Here is an 18,032-nt window from a genome sequence, read left to right as displayed (position 1 = left end):
CAATTTTTGGTAAAAGTTCTCACATTTGCATGCAAGAACACTTACTTTTGGCTTGTTATTTTTATTTTCCTGTGTCATACATAAGTGAGTTGTCACAGTTATATTCCCTGAAAAAACTCTTTGCCCAGGATTATTCTCCTGGGACGCTGAGAAGCCTCAGAGAAAAATGAAAACAATAATTAACCGATTTACTTTTCCTGTGTTTTGTTGCTTTGGAATGTGGTTTAGACATTGTTTACCAACAGGTGCATATTTTATTGGTTTCATGTGAATTGTTTTAACTTAATGACCAATCACGGTCAGGCTGTGTCCAGACTCTGGAAGGAATCTCAAATTTTCACTATCATTCTTTGTAACCTTCTGTCTGTATCCTTTCTCTAGCTTTCTTTAGTATAGTTTAGTATAGCATTCTTTATTACAATATTATAGAACATAAAATAATAAATTAGCCTTCTAAAAACATGGAGTCAGATTCATCAATTTCCTCCCAACAGTGGGGACCCCAGAAACTGCCACAGTGAATGTTTCCTGATCCTCAGGTAAACTTAGCCAGTTTATGATCTTGTTAATGGGTATCCGCTACTTTAGTAGCTATTTTAGTGCAGAAGAGATAGGAGAACTGCTTTGTAAGAGTAGGTGAATTTTAGATACCTCGTATACAGTGGAACTACACTCATAGCTGAATACATACTTCCAAGACTGGGGTTGAAAACTGGAAAGAAATTTTGCCTGAAATATCTTAATTGAACTAAGTGAAGTATTTTTCTTTTCTTTCACACATTGAGGAAAGCTAGGTATGTTAATAAGTGGTTACCTTATTACCCTGAAATACTTGAAATTGTAGGAAATACTTGACAGTTGCAGTGGTAAACTTGTGTATACGTATCAACTGCAAGCTGCTCATTATTGTACAATAAAGGCAGTGACTTATACAAGAAGTATGTGATTTTGTTTGTCTTCACATTTCCCTTTCTTGCTCTTGTTTTTACAACCACAGACACCTTTTATTACCTTTTATCTTGGTCTTTTATAAAGATAAGCTTGATAAATTGTATTGATGGAAAATGACCAAACAGCTCTTTCTTCACAAGAAATTGGACCTAATTCTGTGGGCATTACACAAGAGGAAATGTTAAAGTTGAGGAAAGAATGTTTATCTTTCACTCATACAATTATCCTAAAATGTGTCTTGATTGAATTTATTTCCATATTGTAAGTTGTGACAAACTTGTAGATTTCAAAACTTCTTTTCTGAGTTAGGCTTTCTTAGAGCTTTTAATCAGCCAACATCAGTGATGACAAATAGGTATCACCTCATTCTCTAAGATGTGAAACAAGAATGTCAACACAATTGCAGGAGAGCTACAGCCGCTATACTGCGCTAGGCCTGGAGAAAACACATGAGCACTGGGTGAATGAATCATTGCATTCCTGTAGTGTGTGGGTCCTGGGGATACACAGGACCATAAGAAATGCCAAGATGTCCGTAGGATGCTGGGCAAGGAGGTACCAACACCTGTTTCTACCTTGACACTTTTTCATAATGTGATTAAAATATTAAACTGCTCTAGGTGGGGGCTGAAAAATGAAACATGTATTTTTCAGAGATTACACAGCAGTAACTAAGCCTGGATCTAAGGCCTTGTAGAATGAGACTGTGGAAATGAGTCTGGAGCGAAAATCAATAGGCATGAAGATGCAAGAGGAACACATGCAATTAGCAACAGTGATTGCTAAGTCTTGAGATGTAGCATTTAAAAGGGCTCTTTAAAAGTGCTTGGAAAAAACCCTCAGCTGCTTTGACAAGCACCAAAAAAATTAATTATTCACCTTGACTATCAGTTGTGTGAGTGCCTATTCATTTTGGGAGCAGCTTCAGAATTTGCTCTGGAAAATAGAAAAAAATACAAAAAATGTAGTAATTTGATTTACCAGCAAGAGGATTCTCTTATGTCATCTGTCCTTTCTTACCTGCATCTTTTATTCTCTGTCTACTCAGGCTACTGTGCTGAACAAATAACATGGGTCTGAATAAGAGAAGTTTTGTTCATCTGCATTGTAACTTCTGCTGTCATTTTGCCATTTTAGATCTCTAAGGCAATGTTAAGGTGATGAACGTGAAGGCAATGGTAAGTGCAGGCACACTTGTGAGCAGCACATATTTTGGCTTGCAAACACTCAACACTTAAAATGTACCAGCAAGTGGAAGCTGCAGCTACAAAAGGACAATGATAGGCCTGTTGGGGAATCCTGCGCTTTCGGCTACTCGCTGTAAAACCCAGCACTTTCCCCAGTGCTGGGTCACGGCTGAATGAGCTCCTCCGCCTGCTACACCGCAGGTGTAACCTCAAACTCTCGGAGGTCAACGGGAAAGTGGCGGTTGCTCCTCCCCAGCAGAGATAAGAACTGCTCGACGGAGCAGGAGGGAGAGCAGCCAAGTGCTTGTTCGCATCTGTCGTGTCCTTACAGGGAGGCAGCTACAACCTTTCTGTAAGTTCTCGTTACTCCAGCGATCCTCACCTGGAAAAACCCGCACAAATAAGGGGCAGGACCTTCCTTCTTTTCTGGCCTGCGAAGCAGGAAAAGTAGCCGGCCTCCTGCTCGGTGCAGCGGCCAGGGGCGCTGCCTCCTCGGGATCCTGCCGCCGGCAGGGCGTGAAGGAGAGTTCGTGCGTTGCCCTCCTTCCTTGGCGGCGGCGGGGCCGGGCTTGTCCCTCCCCCGCCACATCGCCCTCCCGCCGGCGCTGCTGACGTGTCTGCTCCCTCCTTCCCGGCCCGGCTGCCTCCCTCCGCGGCGCTCGCCGACATGGCCGCAGCTGCGCCGCCGGAGCCCCGGCTGCTGCTCGCCCTAATGCTGCTGCAGCTGCTGCTGCTGCTGCCGCTGCCTCCGGGCTCGCGCTGTGCCGCCGCCGCCGCGCCCGACCTGGGCCGCCGCTTCGCCGAGCGCAAGCGCTGCGCCGACCTCGAGTGCAGCAGTGAGTGGGGGCAGCGGGCACGGCCCCGGCCATGGAGTTGTGGGCGAAGATGCCTGCCGGAGGCTCTTCCCTAAGCCCCCTCCTTCCGCCGGCTCGTGCGCAGAAATTGGGGAGGATCGGGGAAACGGGAACGCGACGCTCACGTGCCCCGTCCCTCTACTCGGCCAAGTTTTCCCATCCCCGCAGCTCCGTGTTTCGTTTTCTCCCTCCACTGCAGAGCCCTCTCGTGATAAACCCGTGGATGTTCTCTGGGATAATTCCAGGACCGGTTTGCTAGGACACAGATGTCATCTTTCTGATTTAACATTAATAATTAGCTTCATAGCTTACCCCTGAAGTGTAGTTCTCCAGTGCTTTGTCAAACACTTGTCTTTACTAGCATGCTTCTTTACTTTTTTAGCTATAACTTGCCTTTTAAAAAATTTTAGTTATAACTTGGCTTGTTTGTGTTAATTATAGCTAAAAAATTCTTAGTTATACTTTCAATTTAGTTATATTTTTATTAATTTATTGATTTCTTAGTTGGACTTTCAATTTACTTTATCTCTTGACCCAATCTAGAAAATAGCAAAGTGGAGCATGCAAGGTCCTGTTTACTGCCAGTTGGCAAATACACTTTTCATGTAAATTATTTTAAAAGTCATACTCTTCTCTTTGTTTTCTTTGGACAGTGTTAATGTGCCGAGGGAAGGCCATGCAGGATTTTAAAGGTCCAGACTGTCGCTTTGTAAATTTTAAGAAGGGAGAAGCAGTGTATGTGTATTATAAACTAATAGGAGAATCCACTGAGCTTTGGGCTGGAAGCGTAAGTACTGTAGAGCATTTCTTCAGTGTGCTCTTCTTGGTAATCTGTTTTCATTCCTTTTACATTGTAAGAGAATGCTTGGAGTTTTGAACATGGCTAAACACAGTGAATGCTGCTTTGTCATGAGGCCAGTGGGAAATGGGATGACATTTGATCAAACCTGAGTGCTGTGAAAAATAGGCAACTCTAATGTGTCTAAAAACTGTTAGAAAACTGCCTTTGTGTTGAAAACCTCCTATTGCAGCACTGTCAGTGGTGCTACAGGGCCACCTGGAAGCTGAGCCTCCCTTCCCATTTAGGGAGGCTTAAGCCTGTGCTTGTATTTTCCAATGACGTGGTCTCATCCTGCACTCTGTAATCCTGCTAAAGATCACTGCATATGCATGTTTTAATTATGCTTCTCATCCTAATATTCATCTGCCTTCTTCCCCTTTTTATCTAAGCTGCATGCAGAGTTGGAGGAAAAATAAGTAGTAAAACTAGAAAGGATTAGGGTAAATTTGATTTCTAAAAGGTCTGTCTCTCTTAGCTCTGCTGTAGCTTGCAGAGTAGTCAGCGTCCTTGGACAATCTGAGAGGCTTCTGCTAATGGGTAAAGAACATCCCCATACTTGCAGTTACTTTGTAGAACGCTCCTCTTGACTTTCATAAGCACCTTATTTTCCTGGCAGAGGCAGAACTGAGATACCATGGAGGAAGAGCAGTTTCTGTGGGCTTCCCTTGAAAATGTTGGTAATACAGAGGTTGCTTAGACCTAGTCCCTGTTACTTCCTCCCCATGTTTCCCCTACATCCTTTTTAGTGTCTAAATTGTTTACTTCAACCTCTTTTCTTATTCTAGTTTTCTACAAAGGATAAACAATTTTGACAGTAGTCTTGGCTGCTTGACACCACACCTGGGTATTGACTGTGGGGCTAGAGGTTCAGTGAAAATCAGGATGTGTCACTTTCTGTAACCACTTCAGGCTGGGTGTGGACAGCCAAGCTCTCAGTAAGAGCTGCATCCAATTAGAATGATACAGAAGTGAACAGAAAAGCTGCAGCACATGGTTAAAGAAGAGTTAATAATTCTCTCATGGTGGTAATTCCCTTCTGACATGTACTGTACCATAAATAATCTGGGTAATTAGTTGGTACAGGTTTTCAGGGCTGCCAGTTCTCAAGAATGCAGAGTAGCAGTGTGGGGCCAATTTTGCATCCTCTTAACAAGGTGTAATGTAGGCTGCAAGATCAGACAGCAGGTTAAGGTAATTGTTGAGTTAATATTCAATTTAATTATTCACTGATAGGCAGCTCATGCAACAGTTAGGTGTGTCTCCAAGTTAAAAGGATGTTTGCTTGGAGTTTAAACTAAAAGCTGCAGCTGGCAGGTTGGAAAGAATTGCCAAGCTCCATTTTATTTGTTGTCATTTTTCAACTGTGTTACATGATTTTCAGTGCTCCTTTTAGGGCAGTGCTGCCAGACTGATTCCTTTTGGTTGGTAGCTATAATCTTTGTTTCTTTTATCCCTCTTGGATTGACTGCTGCTGCATTAATCATAATGCTACAACAACCAGCATGGAAGCACTGCAGCAGAGTCAGAGGTGCCTGCCTTTGCATTTTGAGTAGGGCACTGGCCCAGCTGCCCCTGTCCCTGACTCACAGGTAGGACTGGGGTCTTTCCTGTTTCGTGACTTCCTGTGTCAAATTTGGCTGGGCAGCCTGATTTCCCATGCCAGGTTTGGTTGGGCAGTTTGATTTATGCAGGCCAGCCATGCCTGCTGTGTGAAGTCTTGGAGCCAGCAGGAAGCTGCTGCTTGCTAATTAAAACCAGGCTATCCAGTGAGGTCTGCCATCAAAAGAATTCCAATTGAAGCCATGCTACCTTCTGCCTTGGCCCTTTTAGGATCTCACTGCGTGACTTCACGTGGACTTTATGTGCATTATTTGATCCCATCCATGTACCCTGCTGCCTTTTTCCATTCCCCAAAGTTTTTTTTTTGCGGGGGAGGATTATTAGGGCAGAAGAGAAGCTATGAAATCAAAGGCAAACTGGAGTCCTGATTGTCAGGTGTGAGCAGAGGTCAGGGAAATGTGTGTATAAGAAGCTTCAACTGATGCAACCTGGGGCTTATTTCAAACAAGTTGTAAATACAGATTCTAATTCCAAAATCAATTTGAAGAAGCCATGAGAAGTACAATAGTATTTCTGACCTGAAGGGAGATGATCTGATAAGAAAAGGAGCCTTTCTGTAGCAGATGGGACTAGGCTTTATTTGCATTTGCTTTTCTAATTCACTTCACCCTTTTCAAGCTATTGTTGATTTTTTTCTTTCCCTGTGCCAGTAAACATGTTGTACTTTCACAAAGTAGCTCCTTTATTATTATTTTGTGGTGCCAGTCTTTAATACTAAATTGCTTACAGAGCACACACTATGTTCACTGGGTATTTTGCATGTGAAAAAATTCTGGAACCCAGCTGTAATATGTATTCTATGCATTATATGGCCTGTAGTTTTTAGCAGAGCTCTCTAAACCTCAATAGTAAAGCAAAGCCAAATGCTTGGAAAATACTCTATGACAATTATTTAATAGTCATTTTATGTTATGAATTTCATTAATACATCAGTTATGGGGAAAATGCTTGATTTTTTTCCCCCAAAGCCAAAAGATAGAGCATATCACGTACTCTTGTTGTCCTCTGCACAGTGTTCTGCTGTAAATCAGTCTCCTCTTCAGCATCAATCTTGTGTTGCTTACGCCATCAAGTTGTTGTATGTCCTGTGCATTTTTCCTGTATTCTACCCTCACTTTAGCAGGGTCCAAAACTCCAGAAGTATGTCAGATCTTTCCAAGTAAAACTTGCTGCTTTTTCACAAAGCATTTTGTCAAAGACACTTTAAGGTTGTTATTTTATCTTATGGCAAAGGGTTGAATTTAATACCTTTGATTCAAGGTTGAGAAAACCATTTCTGGCCTCATATTACAAGAAATGAACTTAACTGCAGATTGTGGCTTCTTTGTATTGTTGGTTTTTTGTTTTGTTTTGTTTGTTTTCAAACCTTGTACATAGGTTAGTAGAAAAGAAGACAGGATGGATAAAATTAAGTAGAACAGGAAGACAATATTTCTGGAGGACCCAGAGGGTCAGGGCAATACTGTGTTTTTTTAACACTGCCAATGCTCAGCAGGTGCAAACCAGCTCTTCTTTGCCCTGTGTTCTGACGTTTTAGTTACCTGTGATGCCTGTGCTTTAGGGATGTGGGCTTTAAGATTAAAAAAAATTGAACATCATCTTCCCCAGCTGTCTGTTTTCTGATACATGATGTGAGAGTGTGGCTTCTTGGTCAGTGAATCTGCAGCAGCTGCCTGTGGCACGTGGACACGAGGGGGGCCAGATGATATACACACAGCCACATGTCTTGTCCATGCACAACTTTTTGGCTGGGAAGAGAGTGGATATTTCTCCCTTATACACTTGGCATTGATAGTGCCTTTCCTCTGTCATGTCTGTAGAAAATGAATGTTTCCTTTATTTGCACAATGAGGCATTTTTTTCCTCTTACAAGAGAGTACTTGTAAGGAGAGAAGCAGATGAAATTTTGGGCAGGCAGATCCCATATGGCTTCTAAACCACAGAAGTGGCAAACTGGGTCACTGCAGATGACTTGTATGGTCAGCAGCTTGGATTGCAATAAAGGAGTTTCAAATTGTGATGCCTGATTATAATGGTTGTCACAGAGATTAGTCTGTAAGGAGGCTTTGAAGCTCTAACTTATGTTTTCAGAAAGATCATTAAAAACTGGAGTTGAAGTTTAGAGAGAGCAATAAGCCTATTTACAATTAAACTCTAGTGTACTACACACAGACAAGCTTTTGATTTGACTTGTCTAAATGAATTTCCCATTCCCATTGGTAGTTGCCAATAATAAACATAATTCCTAATAATAATCATACATACATTATCTGTTTTCAGTAAGAGAGCAATATCTGTTTACAAAAGGTGGAGAGGGAACAGTTTGGGGTTTCTTAATACATGTGTAACTAACTTCAGAGATATCAACTATGGAAGATAAGATCTGAATGAGAAGTAGTTTAAAAAGGAAGTCCTGTAATGTATCACTTTGTTCTTCACTTGCAAATCAAAACGAGCACCTCCAAAAATTATTATTATATTATTTACTAGATACTAATTTAATCTTTTTTTGTTTTAATACCATTGTAAATCTAGAAAGATTCAGGCAAGGTTAACCTGTTCCAGTGCTATCAGTGTAACAATATATCTGTGTATCCCTAATATCCCATACCAAGTTTCTTTTTTAGTTTGAACTTTAGCTGAGTGTTCTCCCCACACAAACTCTTCAAGAAAATTGGCAATTGTCATCTTTTTCCTGTAACGAATGATTGAGGAAATGACCAACTTTATTTTTTCCCCCAGATATTTTGGTTGTCTAGGAACTTTGTACCTTTCTATGTGTTTCCACCAGACTCTAATTGCCTCAACTATCTAATCAGAGTAGTGATTGCATGCTATTAATATTGGCTTCTTGGCAGCTGTTGTCAGCACTCTTAAGTGTGAGCATTACTCTGTGTAGATCATATCTGGTGAGTGATAAGAGAGATTCTTGTCTTCCACTGTTTGCCTTACTTTAGCACATTGAAAATCACCATTCTGTGACTGATTTTTTGCTTGTGTCAAGCACTGAAGAGAAACAATGCATTTGCAGAAGAGAGGGGGGTATATTTTCCACACAGGTTTTTAAATTATTAATTCTGCATTTTAAAATTATGCAATTTTGCATTTCTCTACAATCCGCTTTAAGAATTTTTTTCTGTAAGTTACAAGGTGAACGTATTTTGGGCTATAATATTGTGCATGGATGTAAATCTTATTAGTCAACGATCCTCTTCTACTTGCTACTTGAGAAAATCCTTGAGGTGTGTGTGGTACCTCTGGTGCCTGCACAATAGCAGTTAAAGCAATTGAGTCAGAAGGCCTGGGATTTATTCCCAGCTCTCCTGCCGGGGTCGGCTGTCACTTGTCTCTGCCCCAGCACGGGAAAAGGTAGTTCTGGACAGGCCGCGCTTTCGAAGAAGGAGTCTGGACTCTTGCTTTTCGATCTTCAGTTGAGTTTATTGTTCCTTATCTACAAAGTTTTTCTGTCTGTCCAGCCGAGGTCTGATCAGCAAGACAGCCAAGGGCACTCTCTCCCGCCCACGGGGCGGTTGTCTCTTTTATAGTGAAAACTACGTATTAGATATTTACCTTCTATTTCCAATACTTTTTGCCCTTGTTGGCAAGTGCACCTTCACCATGAACCAATCCACACATGCCAACATCATCTTGAACATGGATGCCAAGGAGAAGAAAGAAGGACAGGGCACGCCCAAATCCCTCCATCCTGGGACTCCCGACCCCCATGTACAGAATTCCAAACCCCCCTGTACAACATATAAAACCCCCCTGTACAGTGCATTATAATTTAAGTTTTATCTAGTGAATATCATCCCCTCACCATTCAAACTTGAAATTCTCTCATTTCCTCACATTCAGGTGTCATTTCTTTAGAAGGATCAAAGTCAAGCCACCAGCTACTTTTGGCAACATTCCAGGACCTCCAAGCCCCGCCAAGGGTTGTCTCAGTAGCTCTGGACATCCGGAGTGATGTACTGAGTTCCCACACTCTCCTATTAATTTGTTATAATTCAAGCTTTAAAACATGAACAGTAAAACTTAAACTAGTTTCACAAGGCTGTTGTGAAATGTAAAACCTCAGTGAAAGCTTTGGCGTAAACAAAGCATCACTGGTCTTTTATTCACTGTGTTAAACTTCATTTAGAATACTTGAGAGTCAGTTCAACATATTTGCTACTAGTGTCTGCAATTTTTTACATAGTCATATAATTTCTTAACCTTTGCTGTTTTTCATTTGTATTTGGTTGTTTTTTGCAGGTTGGAAGTGATTTTGGATATTTTCCAAAGGATTTACTTGAAATAAATCATAACTATTCCAATGAGGAGCTAGAATTACCAACAGATGTAAGTCTTACTTGTCCTGGTTTTTTCTTCAGTAACTTTTTGTTAGTAAGCAGCTACATACTTGTAGAGGTGCACATGTATGTAGGGGGGTGGAATGTTTGTGCAGCTCTGTATGTGGGTGGATGTGAAAGCATCAGCCCAAAATGTGGGCCTTGACATTTCTCAAATGTTACGGTTTTCTTCTAAAGGGATCTGTTTGGATTGAACTCTGTACACCCTGCTAGCTGGCTTGTGCATAGGCTTTCTGGTGTGTAATCAAAATGGCTTCTTTTCACAAACTTTCCAAGTACTGTCAGAAACAAAACTGGGTACACTCAGCCCTTTGATTGTGGAATTGGTCCTGCAACCCTTTTACACATGACTGGCTTTCATGCACTAATTGCAGCAACTCCAGAGTTGTGTCAGTAAAGTCTTTTTGAGGCTGTAGCTTTAGGCATGCTTGCAGCACAGAAAGCCGAGCAAATCCTGGGCTGCATCCAAGGCAGCTCGGTCAGCAGGGCAAGGGATGGTATTCTGCCCCTCTGCTCTGCCCTGGTGAGACCCCACCTGCAGTGCTGCATCCAGCTCTGGGGTCCTCCAGCACAGGAGGGACATCAGCCTCTTGGAATGAGTCCAGAGTAGGCCACCAAGGTGATTTGAAGGATGAACCACCTTTCCTATGAGGAAGGGCTGAGAGATGTGGGATTGTTTAGCCTGAAAAAGAGAAGGCTCCAGAGAGACCTAATTGCAGCCTTCCAGTACCTGAAGGGAGCCTACAAGAAAGATGGAGAGGGACTTTTTATAAGAGCATGTAGTGACAGGACAAGGGGGAATGGCTTCAAACTGAAGGAGAGCAGGTTTAGGTTAGATATTAGGAAGAAATTATTTGGAGGTACTGAAAGAAGTTGCCCAGAGAAGTTGTGGATGCCCCATCCCTGGAAGTGTTCACGGACAGGATGGATGGGGTTCTGAGCTACCTGGTCTAGTGGAAGGTGCCCCTACCCAGGGCAGGGGGTTGAACCTTGATGACCTTTAAACCCCTTTCAAGAATGGCCACCCAAGGCCATTCTATGGTTCTATGAAATTGTGTCTCACACTGCTTCTATTTATTTTTCAGCAACTGCATGACAGGGAGCTCCTGCTTGGAGGACTTGGTCCTTTAAGGGGACACGAGTTAACAGAGGTTGTGACGCTCAAGCTTAGCAACATTTGTTTTCTTCTGTTCACTGGTGTTCAGTAATAGACTTGTTCTTAATTCAGTACATATGGTGATGAGTGCAGTGTAATACTGCCACCTCCATTGCTGCCTTACAGTTTGTTCCTGCAAAACCTCTTTATTTAGGTTTTTTTATGAGTCCTTGGGCAAAACCTCCACTGATTTTAAAGAGAGCTTTGGTTAAGGATTCAAGGGGTTAATTCTATGTGATTAACATAACTTTGCTGCTGCATCTCTCTGTAAGTAGGCAAATGTTTTTGGTCTCATCACTGCTATAAAGAAAATAATATTTTTTGACTACATGTTGTTTTTCATTTCAGGAAACAGACTTTGTTTGCTTTGATGGAGGAAGGGATGACTTTGATAATTATAATGTGGATGAACTTCTGAAGTCATTGCAAGAGACAGTAGCAAATGAAGGGGAAACTGATCCAGGGACAAAACCAGCTGAAGGAATTGAGAAGGATAAGGAGGTTGAACAGACTGATAGAGGAAAGTCCTTTGGTGCTTTGGAGACAGACAATCTTGAGCAAAGCGCTGAAGAAGAAAAGGAAAAACTTGTCTTGTCAGACAAAGTTGACAATTCTCTTACAGAAGGAACTGAAAATACTGGGGGAGACTCCAGTGTCAGTAGTCACAAAGAAGGCTCTCGGGGAGATCAAATTGCACATGAGCACTTGAAAGGAATGCTACATGGAAAACTAAAAGGGCTAGAAAGTGAAAATACCAAAAACACTAGTATTCCTCAGGGTGAAACCAACCAACTTGACCAAGAGAATGAAGTCAATGCCTATACACTTTTAAACAGAGAACTCTCTGTGAACTTAAAAACAAAATTTGGCTCAACTGCTGATGCTGTTGTATCAGATGATGAAGTGACTCGCCTTGTTACTTCACTGGAAGATGATTTAAATGAAGATTTGAGCATTAATCCTCACAATGAAGAGGAGGAGCCAGAGTTTGCAGATCAATCTGCAGAAATCCCTTTGCTGTCTTTTACAGCAGAAGATGAAATTACATCCCCTGTGGATTTAGAAGATGATGGAAATGATTACGTTAAGTCACAAAATCACGAACCCGATAAAGATGCAAAGGGTGCTACAAAGCTAAATAACCAAAGAGACAATGGAGAGGAACGTGATTCAGATGCATTAGGTCTTAAGGATGCCTTCAGTAAGAGCAGGAACTCTGGTGACAGTGTAAGTGTAGACAGGTTTGAATCTAAACAAACAGAAGAGAAACAGGAGGAGGTGGTGCTAATTAGTAAAAGAGAAGCACCAGCAACAGCTCAACCTGAGGATCTCTCCAAAGAACTCCTTGGAAAGGAACCTGTGGGTACAGGTGATCTGGGTTTAAAAGAAAAAGCCAACAGAACTGAACAGTTGGAGGAGCAGCTTACTGATGGAACAGAGTCACATTCTGCAGCACTGAAAGGTGCAGCAGTGCCTGATCCTCCTTTGCCTAGTCCAGACAGTGCTCTGGAGTCCAAATCATTACTTAAAAACAAGGAAGATGCTTCAGTACCATCTGATGATGATATCATCAAAAGTCCTGAAAGAGTTCCACTTGCTCCAATAGAGAAAAGTGAGAAACAGTTTGAGGATGATACCTCGGAGGAGTCCTTGGAAAGTGATTTAAAGCACAAAAGACCATGGGAGAAAACAATGGAGAAGGGAGAAGCTGAGAACAAACCTCCAGTTAATGTTCTAGCCAAACTAGTGGAAGAAGTAAAAAATGCATCTCAAGGTGACCTAGGAGATATTGACCTTTTGAGACAGAAAGTGGAGCGTGGAATGCCTGTTGTGGAGAAAGAACTTCTCAAACATGAAGATTTAAAACAAGCAGAGAAAACTGATCATGAAAATAAAAATCCCGCCTCTTCTAACAAAGAACTGGAAATAAAAAAGAGAAACCTGAAAGAAACCCCTGCAGAGGAAGGAGAGCCAAGCTATAGTGGAGGTGTTGAGCAACCTAGGCCATGGGAAAATGAAACTGAGTATTCAGAGGCAGATATGAATGAAAAACTTTCAAGAAATCCTGGCAAGATGCCAGTGTTTAAAGAAAGCACTGAGAAAAGTTCCCCTGAAGAAAAATTAAAAAGCATCACACAGAACACTAATACAGATAATCTTACTCATCAAGGAACTGCTCATCCTGAGGATGTGGGATCAGACAGAAATCTTGGCAAAGATTTGGCTAAAGAAACAACACAAAGAGCAGAATTGCAATCTGAAGAGCCAGATGCTGAAGATGACCCTGACCTGAAAGAAGTGGATGATGGGCTACTGGAAGATGAGAATGCAGCAAGTGCAAAGTTGTCACAAGCAAGGGCTGCAAATGCCCAGGGTAATACACTAGGTGGTGAAAATACAAATCCTGAATTAGAAGGACTCAGTAAAGCTGTTTCAGGAACCCCAAATCCTACTTACAAAACAGAAGAGGAAACAAACTCATTTCCTAAAGAGGATAAAACAATCAGCATGCAAAATGCAAGCAAGATTGGGAACAAAGAAGTTGATGTATCAGTGAGAAAAGATGCTGAATTGGATGAGATGCAACATGTCACAGAAGCTGATGAGGAGTCTTCTGAACATGAGGAACCATCAGCTGTGGAAGAACATAATTTCCAATCTCCTCACACAGAAGGCAGCAATGACTTTGACCAAAGGAAAGATCATCTCCTAGAGGGCATTTCACAGAGAGACTCAAAAGAGGTGCAAAATTTAGAGCAAACAAGAAATGACCACCAGCAATCTGCATATGTCCCCAGCCCTGCAGACAGCTCAGAAGCCACCAGTGACATGGTAACAGACTTCAGTGAGTCTGTGAAGCGGCTCTCAATAATGAAAGAGTTCCTGGATGAAAAGCACGTGATGCGCCTACAGAAGTACCTTGGGCTCCAACATGTGCTTAGGGTTGAAGCCATGTTCCACGACATGAAGGTGGAGATGGAGCTTGCTCGGAAGGCGAGCCAGAATAATGAAGATATAGAGAAAGCTCTGGATGAGATACTGGAGTTTTCAGAATCGAGCATTATGGATGTTGTAGGAAAAGTTCTGGATTCCAGGGTGGCAGAAAATAAGGAGGAGGTTGTGAGGGAGATGGATTTGTATGATGAGGAAAGTGCACTGATGGATGATATCCAAGAGTTAATATATTCATTAAGAAGTAAATATTCATCTGCTGGTGAGAGTGTCCTACTTGCTTCTCCTCCAGAACAGGAAGATGACCAGCTGCACATTCAAGGTAGGATGTTAAACCAGTTAATAAACAGATGAAATGGAAGTAAAACCCTGTCCCAAGCAACACTAACACAGAGAAGCTTTAAGAGGGTGAGCAAGTAGAATTGAAAGAGATCTTGTGCAATAACCTGGGATTTTTCTTATTTTTAGTGAATATTTTTAGCATTGTGATGAGAGTGGCTCAGGGACAAATCCTAAGGGAGGATACTGAGTTCAGCACACCTGTTCTTATGGACCAAGTTCTGCATAAGATAAGTGAGATCCATGCATGTATATGGTCATAAGGAGCCACTCAGGACAAGTCTGTACCTCCTTAAGAAACAGGGATTCACATATACTAATCTGCAGAATTTTCTGAAGGGCTTTTTTTTTCCTCTGAACTAATTATCAACTGATTGTGACAGATCTGGGGATTAATGCAAAGCCCAGGTACTAAATCCAGGCACCTAAAGTCTCAGATGTCCTTATAATCATATTTTTGCCCATATTCATAAAAGAGTGCATAAGTAGCAATACCGAACAAACAGATGTTTTGATTGGTCAAGAACCAGAGGTAGAGTCTTTTGCATAATTACTGGGTTTTCTATTAGTGTGCAAGATGTTAAGATACACTTTTAGCCAGGCTCCTGTTACAGTAGTACATGTTAAGTATGCAATTTCTGATAAGGTCACGAATGATGCAAATATTTCACTTTGCAGTGTTTCACTGCAAGGTCAGTGGTTGATATCTTGCATTAATTTCATACAGACATTTAATTACATGTTACTGAAAGTTGATTGAGAATATACTGGAAGCAATACACAAACTGAAATATTTAAAAAGTGTCAAGAAAGCTTGGTGACATGCAGCATTTCCCTGAAGGTAGGTGTGAGTAAGTAATACTTATTAGCTCAGTGCTTAATTCATATTTCCTTGTCTGTCACAGATGGTGCAAAAGAGGCTGAATATGACAGTGTTTCTGGAATACCATATGACAGAAACCCGAATTCCATTGATGAGGGCAATCGGGAATTTCAGCAGCTCATTGAAGATAAGAGGCCAGAGCAGCCTATAGAGGAGGGGGAGAAGAGGGCTGTCAATGTTCCACCTGAGCATGAAGAGGTCAACTACTCAGATAATGGAGAAGCTGAAGAAAGGTATGATAGTGAAAGAGGATCACTCCTGGAAGATACTTCCTTTGCGTCAGTTGATTCAGGAGAGAGTGCCAGCGAACACATTGCTGAAGGTAACCATTTGAAATTGGCTTATTTTGTTCTTTTGCTCTTGAAGGCGCACATGGTTTAATGGATTTTTAGGCATATAGCAGGAGTTTTCACTGATACTTTCATTTTATGTTGCAGTAATCCTCATGGCTTTCCCTGATTGGTGACAGTCCCTCTAGGGGCAGTACTGTATTGCTAATTTAGCACAGCAGTTTTTCTACTATGGTTTTGCAATGTAGGAAAAAGGAAAGTGCTCTTGTGAGTGTCGGAGTCAGAGCTCTTTGGACTGTGTCTCAGGATGACTGGCTTGTGAACTGTGTGTCAGGATGGTAGTGGAGAAAGAGCAGAAATCCCTGGAATCACACCATCAGCCCAGGTTTCGTCCTCTTTCCAGGGATTGACAGCCTAAAGGTCACTTTCTATAGACAGGATGGCCCACAGAATTATGTGCCCTCTTTTTTAGCCCATGTCTCTGGGCCATATTACTTTCCAGGAAAGGTGGTATGCAGCTTTCCCCTCAAGCAGCTCAATCATTTCTCTGTGTGTTGGAGTAGGAGATATGTTTGGCTCCCTCTGGCTGAGGCCTTATCCCTCTGGAGCTAGAGTGCTGTCTCATCATTATACCAAGGAGGGATCCTGTTACTGTCATCTTTCCTGGCTCTGTTTTGGTATGAAACAATCTTTGACTGTATTCTCAGTGCTACTCTCTGTTTGCTGTTATGCCTTTACTTCTGATTATGCTTAATAATTCAGTCTCCACTGAGCATTTAGGAAATTAGGAAAAATTCAGGCACATTTTTGTTTAGTTTTTGTACATTGCTGAGGTGCTGTACCATCTCCAGGGCCAAGTGCTTTTGAGCAGCTTCTAAGATCTGAAGGTAGCTCTAGGATGAATGCCAATAAAATTAAGGCATTTTAAATGGCTAGTGGATAACTTACTGGTTAAGCAGTCAGGTGTTCAGCTGTATTTTAGACATTTTCCATTTTTTCGTTAAATGTGGTTAAATGCTGCTTGGCAGGAGTTCTTAGGAGAGCTGGTAGAAGTGTTGGAAAGTAACAAGGTGGATGATGGTAGAATGGCTGGTCACAGCTGCTGTTCCGTGGTGTGACAACAGGCTGGGCGGGTGGCTGTAGAATCTGCTGGTTCAGATATGGCAGAAGAAGGAGCAAGAGGAGAGGGCAGTATTCAGGCCAAGGCAGAGCTGGAGATGTTTTAAAGCTTTTGCCACACTTAAGAGTACTGTCAGAGTTCAGGAGTGTTTGACATGCTGTCATTCTTGGGGATCTCCTGTGTAGGGCCAGGTGTTGGACTTTACAGTCCTTTCCAACTTAGTTAGAATACTCTTTGATTCTCTGAACACTGCTGGGAACTAATCGGAAGGATTCGCGGTTAGGAACTGAAGAGTGTGTGCTGCTCTGATTCACGGCTGGAGGAGCTGGGTGTGGAATATCAGCGCACTTCCCAAGGGCTCGCTGCCTCTTTCCCCAGAGCCCCGGCGCACCGGGGGCCGTCCTTCAGCGCGGTGGCCGAGGCGGCTGCCGTGTGGCCCCGTGAGGTGACGCCGCTCCCCTCTCGCCCCGCAGGTGCCGGTGCGGGCGCCGCCTGGCGGGGGGCCCTGGGCGAGGCGCGGGAGCTGCTGCGGCGGGTGAGTGGCGGCGGCGCGCGCCGTGTGACGTGGGCGGGGGCGGGGAGGCCGCGAGGGGCGGTGCGCGGCGGGTGGGCCCTGAGGGAGGAAGGGCTGACGTGTGCCTGGCGCTCCCGAGCCGCCATGGATACCGCGGGCGGCAGCGGGTGGCCGGTGGAGGAGCCCTCGGGGCGGCGGAAGCTGTTGCAGGTTAGGGCAGGGAAACGGCGGCGGGCGGAGGGCGGGCTGGCCGTGAGGAGCGGCGGAGGAGTTTCAGCGGCCCGACCCGGGCAGTGACACACCTCCCCCAAGCGAGGCTGGTCTCTGAGGGGGTCACCCCGGCGTACCCCGCCGTGAGGGCGGCTGGCATTCCGTGCCTCCGGCCCGTAATGTGGGGCAATCCGGAGGAGGCTCCCACTGGCATCAGGGATCGCTGCCTGTCTCTCCGGATGGCGGGGAGAGCTCGTCCCCCGGCCAGGCTCTGCAGGGGCAAGTGTGCGCCCTCCTTTCTGTCCCCGTTCGTCTGCCGGCTGTGGAGAAGGTAGGGAGAGAGAGGGTAAGTTGGAGGAAAGGAAAGGAGAAGGCAGCGGCTTCCGTGTGGCTCGCGCAGTTTGTTCCCTGAGCGCCGTGCCATGTCACTATGAGCCCCTTCAACCTGTACCAAGCATTTGCACCTTCCCCAGGTGCTCTCTGATCTCCAGGTAGAAGAGGAGAGTCATGGCATATGTCGACCCTCTGACAGGGGCAGCAGCTGGGAGAAGATCTGAGCCATTCGCACTGGATTGGTACAGACATCCAGATGTAAAACTGGGGTTTTTTTCTATGCTTTTCCATCCTTATAGCTTTATTTGTAAACAGGTCAAATAACTGTGCTATGTAACAGTGCTATGTAATGCAAATTGTGCACATCAGTGTGTACTCATTTTGGTGTGGCTCTTCTTTGCCAGCAGACTGCCACTGTCAGGTGTCC

General features: G+C 43.5%; 1 protein-coding gene across 3 annotated transcripts in view; it reads left to right on the top strand.

The window, feature by feature from the left end:
- The first annotated feature begins 2,544 nt into the window (after positions 1-2,544).
- Positions 2,545-18,032, top strand: part of MIA3 (MIA SH3 domain ER export factor 3) — a 28,487-nt gene continuing 12,999 nt past the window's right edge. The window contains exons 1-6 of one of the 3 annotated variants that reach the window (XR_005627150.1): positions 2,545-2,974; positions 3,646-3,779; positions 9,711-9,797; positions 11,313-14,238; positions 15,161-15,460; positions 17,022-17,083. Coding sequence is in view for 2 of the 3 variants with exons in the window: in XM_039705789.1 (XP_039561723.1) it covers positions 2,806-2,974; positions 3,646-3,779; positions 9,711-9,797; positions 11,313-14,238; positions 15,161-15,460; positions 17,022-17,083 (3,678 nt within the window). In the remaining variant the exon portion in view is untranslated. The remainder of the gene's footprint in view (positions 2,975-3,645; positions 3,780-9,710; positions 9,798-11,312; positions 14,239-15,160; positions 15,461-17,021; positions 17,084-18,032) is intronic. The other 2 variants (XM_039705789.1, XM_039705788.1) reach the window with 2 other exon arrangements.

Source organism: Passer montanus, unplaced genomic scaffold (assembly GCF_014805655.1).
Source record: "Passer montanus isolate IOZ18808 unplaced genomic scaffold, ASM1480565v1 scaffold185, whole genome shotgun sequence".
Lineage (NCBI taxonomy): Eukaryota > Metazoa > Chordata > Aves > Passeriformes > Passeridae > Passer > Passer montanus.
The sequence above is the reverse complement of the archived record's forward strand: the minus strand, read 5'-3'. Positions and strand labels throughout refer to the sequence as shown.